General features: G+C 37.4%; 1 protein-coding gene across 1 annotated transcript; it reads right to left on the reverse strand.

Moving 5' to 3' along the window:
• Window positions 1–8403: 8403 nt before the first annotated feature.
• Window positions 8404–10426, reverse strand: LOC107563144 (protein FAM43B-like). Its single transcript, XM_016247935.1, has one exon. It carries the CDS (start codon window positions 10259–10261, stop codon window positions 9317–9319), a length of 945 nt encoding a protein of 314 aa, XP_016103421.1. The 5' UTR covers window positions 10262–10426; the 3' UTR covers window positions 8404–9316.
• Window positions 10427–10995: the final 569 nt, after the last annotated feature.

Genomic DNA, 10995 nt, shown 5'->3' on the forward strand with positions numbered 1-10995 from the left:
TTTGTATTCCTGTGTCTTAATAAATTCAGTTGCATTATGAAACGCCTCCCTGAGCAAAGCTGCAGGACAGAATATCATGAAATAATAAAGGTTTCTCCCGCCTCATTAACTCAGTCAGCTCGTCGGTATAGGAGAGAGCTCACTGTGCTGTTGAATCTGTAAAGGATTATTATTGAGTTTTTATCAGTTTATTTATGTGCAGAAAAAACCTGAGCGTTTTATCAGAGCGTGTAGTTGAATCAAGACAGAGAGGTTATGTTTGATTTCCTTTGCATCTCAAATGGACTGTGGCCTTTGAAAAAAAAAAGATTTAATGCACAAGTGACTTTGTGTGAACTTTCAAGTGAGGCAAAGTTACAGCTTTTGTTAATAGGAAAAGATAACAAGAGAATAAGGATATAAACAAACAATAATTAGTGATAAGCAATAAGCAATAATTTCGTTTATATTATGCCAAAAGACCTCAAATCAGACAAAAAAAAAGCATATTATTTACCAATTTAATAGTTTCGTCACCATAAAGAGTAAAAAAAATAAAAACATGAATGCATCCCTTGTAAAATTTGAGTAAAACTCACTCAAGATTGGTTTTGCATATGCAATACAGATTGGTTAGGACGCACTTAATTTAAGTTGCTATGTTGCTACACTTGTAATATAGAAACAGTGTCTAGAATATATAGTAACAGACTATTAGCATTCAAAAAAACCCTCTCAGAAAAGTCGTCACTAAATTCAAACATTTAAATAATAATAAAAAAAATCAATCCTGATACGTAATTCTTAAGAAATAAAAAAATTAAGTTAATTGCAACTCTCGCAATTCTGAGAAAAAAAACTTTTTCCTTGTAATTCTGAGTTTACAATTTGCAATTGTTTTTTTTTTGGCCATGGAATAATTTTATATTATCAAATGTATATCTTAAAATGTGTACTTCTCAGAATTGCAAGTTAAAAACTCATAATTGCATCTTAATGTCTCACAATTCTAACTTTTTCTCAGTTTTTTTTATTTTTTTATTATTAAAATCAGATATTTTTGAGAGCGAAAAAAAGATTCTAAAAAAAAAAAGTTTGGTTTTTTTTACTTTTTTATTTCACGGCAGAAATGTGCTTACGTTATAGACAAACCACTGATTTAAAGTAGTTTCACACATGCCTAGTTTGCATGTGAGCATGTTTGTTTGTTAATTAGTGCCTGTATTAAGTGAATGTCCTCCAGTCATGTCATTTCTCCTCCTGTGAGGGGGATCGCAAACTTTTGGCTCTAGCTCTCGTTGCTGCTTTGCTGCCAGTGAGATCAACCCAGAGGCAGCTGGAGCTTTTTGATAAAGGTTGTTTGCCTGCATTTCAAAGTCATCCGGATCTTTCTCTTGGAAATACATAAACGGTTTAAGAGCTGCACGTCTCAAAGCAGCAATCAGAGAAATGTCTGAGAGCTACTGCCAGAGGTAGAAAATGTTCTGCAAAGATCTTATTGGAAAGAGATGCGTTATTACATCAGCTGAGGTGCTGGATTTCATCCAGAGGAGAAGCATGTTATAAGGTCTAATCCAATATATTGTCTTTCATAGGAAAGTAATAAAACAAGCCCAGCAATGAGGCGAGGAAGGATTACATAATGATAAAGTACACATAATTTACTAATTAGGGTCTATTCCTCAATGTTGGTGCTCCATGATGGATTCATCTGTCTGATGCAAGATCCTGTTATATAAGCCCATTGCTGCCTCAGACTAAAAAATGTAATGGTGAGTTTGTATCTCAAAACTTATAAAAAACTTTATAATCAACTGCAAATAATCATAAATGCAACTATTTTTTGTAACTGTCACATCACACCTTCACAATTAAACTTCTCACAATTTTTATTTTTTAAATTATTTTTAATCTCACTTTTTATTGTGAAAACTGGATTCCACAGACTGGACTGGACTGGATAAAATAAAATATTTATTTTCAGATACACAAACCTCTCGCATCTTGCCATGGTTATTTTTTTCATGCAGTTTCTTGAAGAGAGTTGTGCTATTATTTTGTGGAGAAACAATTTTCACCAGTACATTTCACAAATAATTACAAAGAAACGGCAAAAAGCATTTAATAAAATGTGACATTTTAAAGTAGAAAGACTGAAATAGTAATATAAGGACAACTATGTATTTTCCTATTTAAAGATCCATTTATATTTGATCTTATTTTGTAGATTAAAAAAATGTATCTATTCGTTTACTTATTAATTATTTTTAATCTCACTTTTTATTGTGAAAACTGGATCCCACAGACTGGACTGGACTGGATAAAATAAAATATTTATTTTCAGATACACAAACCTCTCGCATCTTGCCATGGTTATTTTTTTCATGCAGTTTCTTGAAGAGAGTTGTGCTATTCTTTTGTGGAGAAACAATTTTCACCAGTACATTTCACAAATAATTACAAAGAAACGGCAAAAAGCATTTAATAAAATGTGACATTTTAAAGTAGAAAGACTGAAATAGTAATATAAGGACAACTATGTATTTTCCTATTTAAAGATCCATTTATATTTGATCTTATTTTGTAGATTAAAAAAATGTATCTATTCGTTTACTTATTTTATAATAATCACCATCATCATCATCTAATCTTATGACACTATTGTCTTTGGTAGAGCTGCCTTTGAATTGGTTTCATTATTGATTCAATTTTGCAACACTGACAGAGTTATTAAATGGAACTGAATCAAGATTGGACTAAATTCATGTGAATAATGACACTATTGTCTTTAGAGACAGAATTTGATTCATAACTGATTAACTTTGCGACATCAATACTACCACTGAACTGTTTGGAAACGATCTGTATAAAGTGCTATATAAATAAATGTGACTTTACATGACTTGACTATCGCTCACTCCATCTCTGGACAAGACTTTCCACCAATGCGATCATCTCAAATTCAAAGCTGACACAGTCTACGATCGCCAGCTGGCCTGCGAATCTACTGACGTAAATTTCAGCATTAAAGAGCTAATTAAGAGCTTGATAGTGTGAAACAGAGGGTCTGCTCTAAACTGGCCCCTGTTGTGCTAATATCCTCAATTATCCTGCTAACATTAGTGACACTGATGTTACCTTTTAAATGTCAGCGCTCCAGCAAAGAGCCAAACAATTACTCAGCACTGAGTCAGAATGACCTCACAGACAACAAATCCTCCAATCAAACAATCCTCTGCCGCACTGATTTACAATTAGTGATACTTGCTAAGGAAAACATCACTTACACTATTGCTCAAACGTTGGCTGTGGAGTTTGTGGAAATCCCTAATCTTGAATATTACATTTAGATGCAGGGCTCATCTGTTTTAGTTGCTCAGCTGTTTATTTTTTCATGCAGTTTGTTGAAGAGAGATGTGTTATTATTCAGATTTACGGTTTTTGGAAAAAATCATACACTGTAAAAAAACGTTTTTTCTAAGTTGTAAACTCATTGAATAATATGGAATAAGACCATTTATTGGTTACACTTTACTTGAAGTGGTGTGCATAAGACTGACATGACACCTTCATAATCATGACATGACATATGTCATGAATATGAAGGTTTTTTATGCATGTTTATGACAACTGTCATTAAGTGTCATTCACTCAGTTATGTCATTTTTAATGCAAAGATGACATTGTTTGAGATGTCTTTGTTATGGGCTATGGTTAGGGGTAAGGGTAGGGGTAGGGTTGGGTCAAACAATGTCATCTTTGCATTAAAAATTACATAACTGAGCGAATAACACTTAATGACAGTTGTCATAAACATGCATAAAAAAACCTTCATATTCATGACGTGTCATGTCATGATTATGAAGGTGTCATGTCAGTCTTATGCACACCCCTTCAAGTAAAGTGTTACCCATTTATTTACTAAAAATAATAGGGTCGATTTCATGTTTTCTTTAATGCTACGAATCTCAAACATCTGATATTTACGTGACAAAAATGAATCTGCGTTACTCTCTCTATTTTTCAGCGAGTTCAATTTTAACGTTGATGCTAAAACATGTGATGCCTTTGATCTTTAAAGAACCCTCACCACATAAAAGTTTCTCCTCATCTGGTTCTATGTGCAAAGAATTGCAGGAAAACACACGAGCAAAGAGAATATTTTGGATGAAAACACTGAAATATTCAAGTCACACAGATTCTACTGGCTTTGACAACAGTACAGTCTTACTGGGAGGACTGTCAGAGAATAATATCTTTCATCCACCATGAAATACACATGCTCATAACGGTGTGCAAGCACTGTTTTTGAAAGGTCATGCAAAATTCAGCGCCTCTTTATTTGCGAGTGTCAGTGAGCCCGGTCTCTCGTGGGTGGCTTGTGTTAGGAATATATTGCTCTGTAGCGCTAATAACAGTTAAGCTGTTTTAGCTCGGACTCTATGGATCAGCATGGAGAAATTATTTGGCCTGATTTATGATGGCGTTGCATAACAATTGCACTGCAGGCAATCTAATTTCTTGCAGCCGTTTGTGTGTTAGAATTGCATTTTGTTCCTTTTGAATCTATTATTATTATTATTATTTAAATTAAGATTTAAAGTTCACATTATAACATTTGCTAGTCATTTATTCTCATAATTTGACGTATTTTTAAATAGGAAGTCATTTCAAAGCATTTTTCCTTTGAAAAGCATGCACAGTGACTATGCACGTGTTGAAGTAAACATAGTAAATTTTAAGACGTTTAAGACAAAATTTTGAGTGTAATTATTCAATGTGACTTTTATTGCATTGAAGGTATACATTTTATCAATCCATGCATTCCCTGCTGGGAAATAAACCAATGAGCCATGAAATCTACTGTTTCAGCAGGAATACTATCTATATACACTATACTGTTCAAAGGTTTGGGTATTATATTTTTTTAAAGAAATGTATCCCTTAATTCATAAGCATGCATTAAATTTATCAAAGGTGACAGTAAAGACATTTATAATGTTATACAAATGTATTTCAAATAAATGCTGTTCTTTTGAACTTTCTATTCACAAAAAGAATATCCACAAAAATATTAAGCAGCACAACCGTTTTCAACATTAATAATAATAAGAAATGTTTCTTGAAAAGCAAATCGGCATACTAGAATGATTTCTGAAAGATCACGTCACACTGGGAGTAATGATGCTGAAAATTTAGCTTTGATCACAGAAAAAAAATTACATTTTAAAATATATTCAAATGGAAAACAGTAATTTGAAGTTGTAATAATATTTTACAATATTACTGTTTTTACTGTATGTTTGATCAAATAAATGCAGCCATGGTGAGCAGAAGAAACTTCTTCCAAAAATATTTTAAAATCTTGCCGACCCCAAACTCACATAATTTAATTTGGAAGCTTTTTTTAAATATTGATATGCGTTTAATAAACCAACGCATGCCAATTCAATTACAATTGTGACGTGACATGTGGCCAAGTATGGTGACCCATACTCAGAATTAGTGCTCTGCATTTATCCCATCCAAAGTGCACACACACACACACACACGTCTGGTCAGCTATCCTTCTGGGGACTCTCCATAGGCGTAATGGCTTTTCTACTGTACAGACCGTACATTCTATTGCCCTACACCAACCCTACCCCTAAACCTACCCCTTACTGAGACTCAAACCCACAACCTTTGGGTTACAAGTCCAACTCTTTAACCATTAGGCCACGACTTCCCCACGACTTTTCTTGATGATTAAAATAACACACAAACTGTTTCTAATAAATCACCTTCAGTTCTGAACACTCTTGCCAGATTTGTTCAGGAAATAAATCGGGTTCGTCTTATTCAGCCTTTTATTTGACAATATAATTTGAAGATTTAAATAAAACCACCTTTATTTAGCGGTTAAACACTGTCAAAGCTTTGCTTAACAAAATTGGAATGGAGCAAACATCTTTGCTCCGTTATTATTTGTGCAAATATTTCTCAGGAATTAACTATTTATGATTGAGCCTTCAGGGAATATGATCTGGCACAGTGTGTGTTTAGAAGTAATAATGCAGAACCCAGCGCTGCTGTTCAAGGGAAGAGAACAGTGCTGCTGAGGAATACAAATGCAAGTCTCTCTCTCTCTTTATCTCTCGCTTTTAAACACTCACAGACACACACCTGAAACGGGGCTGTCATCCTTTTTATCGCTCTCTCTCTCACTGTATGCCTCAAAGATGGCTCATTGATCCTGTATGTCCCGGTCCAGCACACCTTGTTCCCCTCTGTGCCTCCAGGGGAGATTATTAACACTTTCATTGAGGCTAATAGGAGAGAAGTAACACCCCTCACTCCCATTATTCTGTCACTCTCACACTCGAACCCACACTCACATTTTCAGAGACAGTCAGAGTGTAAGAGGTGAGATTACACTTACAGAATCCCATCCCAGGGACAAAATGGTGTCTATTACAGACAGTTCGGCATATCAATCTGTTATATATCAGGTCACATAAATACTACTGTTCAAAAGGGGTCAGTAAGAAGTTTTAAAGTAGCCTCATTTGTTCACCAAGGCTGTATTTATTTGATAAAAAAACATTTATTGTAATTTAAAATAACTCTTTTATATTTCAGTATATTTTAAATTGTAATTTATTCCTGTGATGCAAAGCTGAATTTTCAGCATCATTATTCAGTCTTCAGTGTCACGTGGTCCTTCAGAAATCATTCTAATATGCCGATTTGCTGCTCAAGAAACATTTCTTATCATTATTAATGTTGAAAACAGTTGTGCTGCTTAATAGCTTTGTGAAAACTGTGATACATTTTTCCAGGTTTCTTTGATAAATAGAAATTTATTTGAAATTGCATTTTTTTGAAGTAGAAATCATTTGTAACATTATAAATGTCTTTTCTATCACTTTTCATCAATTTTATGCATACCTTAAAGAATTAGGTTCACCAAAAAAGTCATTATTTACTCACGCTCATGTTGTTTAAAAATCATATGCGTTTTTTTCTGTATAAGACAAGATTTTTGAAGAAGCTTTATACGGCTGTTTTCTTAAAACAACATAGCGACCATGCTTATCAAGCACTAAAATCATCATAAAAGTAGCTTATAAGATTTGTGCACTACATTTGAAGTCATATAATAACTATTTTTGTGTTCCAAAGAGAAAATAGCAGCATATTGGTTTAGATTCAAGCACTAAAGACATTTCACAACATCAGGGAAATTAAATGACAGAATTTTTTAAGTAAATTAATCCTTAGGAGCCAAAATGGTTTGTATTTGCAGCTCAATCCAGAAAAAGTATACATTATGAAAAGGATATGTATCAAAATAATGCTTGTGCAATGCATGCCTCACAATAATGCTAAATGTGGGATCCTCCCATAATGCACCTTCCTGCTGCCATCTGGATGTAATTTTCTGACTGTATTTGCTGTTTCATGCATATCTCTCTCTGTCTTGTTAATGCCTGTTGACAACACACATTTCAGTCAGAACATCTAGAAGACCTCTAAAAAAAATCTAAAAGATCAAAAACCCACATCACCCAGTAATTTCAGATTAATTAAACCAGTCACCTAAAGAATCCCACAATATTTCAAGGACAAAATATATATATTTAAAAATAATTACAGCATAAACAAACTACATTTGCACATTTTATGTACACATTAGCAAGTGGTGCCACACTTTTGTTTTGTAAAGCCTGTGACTTTACCGAAAAAGTGCAGAGAATATGATCACTTGGAAAACTAATAAGCACAACTCACAAATTTAAATCATCCACATAGCCCAAAAAGGGCACGGGACGAGTTAATCCATTGCCTAAACCCAAGTATAAGCAATAGCAATAGCAATAGTGATGTCTGTCCTAGCAAGCACCACTAATGAAACCATTTCAACAGCACTTAAAGAAAAGAGATCTTGTTGTGGTGAATTTGACGCAGATCTTATAGAATTGCGTGCATTTATGTGCTTGTCCTTTTGTCCATTGTAATCAGCTATGCGCTGAGAGGCTGTTGAAGGCTCTTCTGGCTGATTTCATGTCAAACTGAAAGCTCTGTGCTGCCTGCCCAGGTGTTTTATGCTCACTTCCTATACAATTCAATCGGCTGATTAATAGCCTCACTTTGACGGAAAAGCTAAATGCCCTTCAGATGAAATCAGTTCCTTCCACAGCCCACTCACAGGCTGTCAATGGATATTTTTTCCTTTTCTTTGAGTTAAGTATTTTCTAAGCTATGAATTATGATCTTTTGAAATAGAGCCTGTAAATCAGCAGTCTGCATTTTCAAATGCACTCAATCCGATCATCCCGGGATGAAATAAATGGAAAGCTGGGGCTCCCAAAATTCATAATTGATGTAAGCAAACATTTTATTATACAACATTTGGCTATTTTTCACACTGACAGTGTCCCATTGTGCAGAAAAAGATGAAATTAGTAGAAAAATCACCATTTTCCCCAATCAGTTTCCAGAAGATTAATACGATGAGCTGAAATTACAAAAACACATGCCAGAGTTGACAGATGGGAGCTACGACCTTCACGTGAACGGCATAAAAATTAGTTTTTATGACTACCACATTACACCAACACATATTCAGCATGAATTACAATTTGTATAAATACAAGATACATTGCTGCCATTTGGTCCCAGACAAATCACAGTGTAAAACAGACACCTTTTATAAATGTTTTAAAAGGCTCATCTCAAACGTCACAGATGATGCCTCCACTTGTTATGCATTACTGATTAGCAGAGCTATGATGAATGGTAGCAGTAAACATGTCAAGTCAATGGCTCGATTCCTAAGTTTCCAATGCCAATAAACCAGCTTTAAATCGCATCCCACTGAAGCTGAGCCAGTTGAAAGAGGTCACCGGGGGGACAGTTATGAACCAACTGGGCATACAAAAAGTCACATTTTAAGGTTCCTTCTCATAGTCCATCAGTCTAAAGCACTTGGCACGTACTCACAAAATCACTCGGTGCCGTGAGTACAAGATGAATGCTTTATCGTCTTTGGGTGTGCGGTTTAAGCTTTGCTTGATGTCGGGGGTAAATAAAGGCTTTTCGGTGTAAGCTCTCGACCAACTGATGATTGGTGTACCTGTGGTCTTCCTTATATTGTGCTTCTTCTGGCTCTTCCTCTCCATGCAGCTCGTGTAATGCTTCCTTGTTGGCATCGTGGCTGCCAACGGTCCTTATCCCGAGTTTCGAGGGGCTGTTTCATGGTGCATCGATGGATGTACCAGACAGAGTGGGTTGGCGGGAAAGGCAACAGGACAGCGGCTCATTGGTGAGGACACTAAACTGTATCAATTTGACGTCACACCAGAGTGCTGATAGTCATCTGTGCTTCATCCCAGCTGGTAATCGAAACCTCATCCAGTCTATTTACGATCTTCCCCAGATCTTTCTCTGAAGGAGGAGGAGGACTGGGAGTGCTGGCGTTTTTCGTGTTGAAGGATTCAGCATCCCTCGGTCCGTCCACATCCTCCTCCTCTTCCTCAGTAATCGAGGACAGCCGTGTGGCACTTCCAGGCTTGTTTGCAGGTGGCTGGTAGTGGCACTGGCCGTTCAGGAGTCTCCGAAGAGGCATAAGAGGCACAATGTCCTCGCCCAACAGCTGCTGCTGGCAATGGCGGAAGTCGGATTGCCGCTTTAGTCGTTTGAACTCTGTAAACGCCGACGTTGAGTTTTGGTACAGGCTGAGCGCCAGTGCTCTGGCCTTTTCCGCCTTCGCCAACATCACGGCGTGGCATCGTAGAACCACCGCTTTATTCTTCACCTGATGCCTGTAAATCCACACAAAGATCTTTGGCCGGAAGGGGTCAGCGGTGCAGTATGTGATACGGTTGAGGGAATAGAGGTGGACAGGCTTCTTTTTGCCGCCTTTATCCACCCCCATGCGGATGCCATGCGGCCCTACAGTGAGCTTCATCTTGGCGCTCTGTTCGCCAAAGTTGCTGCGAGTCCAAATCTTAGCCACCGCCTCCTGCGTGCAATCCTCGCCTTTAGCCATGATGGTGACCGCGCTGCCCAGGTAACGCACGTTGTAGGTGGGTTCCTCTTTGTTGAGCTCCACTTTCTGGCGTTTGCTGTGGAAAACACTTCCCAGCCAGTGAAACGGGCAGTCAGGAACGAGATCCGGACAGGAGTGGAGCAAAGTCGAAAGCAGGGAATGATAAGTCAGTCCGGCTCCAAGACTTTTCGGCTTGCTTTTGGACTCATTCTCCACCAGCACAAACTTGCTCCTTTTCCAGGGCAGCATGATCCAGGCGGAGAGGAAAGGATTCAGTACTCTCCCCCAACCAGCAATGAAGAGTGTTCTGGTGTGTGTGTGTGTTTCAGAGAAGCACAGCAAAGGAAACTGCTCTGGCACTCGCTGACGAGAGACTGAAAGCAGAAAGGCTCCGCTGCTCTGCTCGCTCCTCCTTCCTCTTCCTCGTCCTCCTGCATCACTGAGTGCTGATCAGCGCTGGGCTCAAAGCCTCGGCGGTCCTCATTTAACTCCTTCAAACCCCTCACTGTCTCACCTGACGGGTTATTGTGCCGAATCTGACCACTGACCCTGAGGCAGAAGAAGAGGATTCATCCTCGTGTCAGAGTGCCCTATGAGAATGCTTTGACCTGCTGGGAGTCATTTCTACCGTCGGTGTATACCATCACACCTCCCAGCTCTAATTTATTTCATTCAGCCTCTGGAAAAACTCCAGGAAACGACTTTACGTAATGGCTGCAAATGAAAGAAGGTGCTAGAACAAGCACGCTAACATGGTTATTAAATGTCCAGTGGAGCGAGTGCGTAGGCTGCAGATCCTGAAACGACTGGAGAGACATTTGCTTCTTGACATTTGAACATGTTCAGTAATGACACGAGGGTGAGTAAATCATGACAATTTTCATTTTTGGGTGAACTGTCCCTTTAAGCAATGTTTCACACTTGTTATATTAAAAAATGGGTTAGCATTGTGTTTTACACTGATCCATCTAAGCCATGGTCCA

Source organism: Sinocyclocheilus grahami, unplaced genomic scaffold, assembly GCF_001515645.1.
Source record: "Sinocyclocheilus grahami isolate Dianchi unplaced genomic scaffold, SAMN03320097.WGS_v1.1 scaffold858.1, whole genome shotgun sequence".
Taxonomy (NCBI): domain Eukaryota; kingdom Metazoa; phylum Chordata; class Actinopteri; order Cypriniformes; family Cyprinidae; genus Sinocyclocheilus; species Sinocyclocheilus grahami.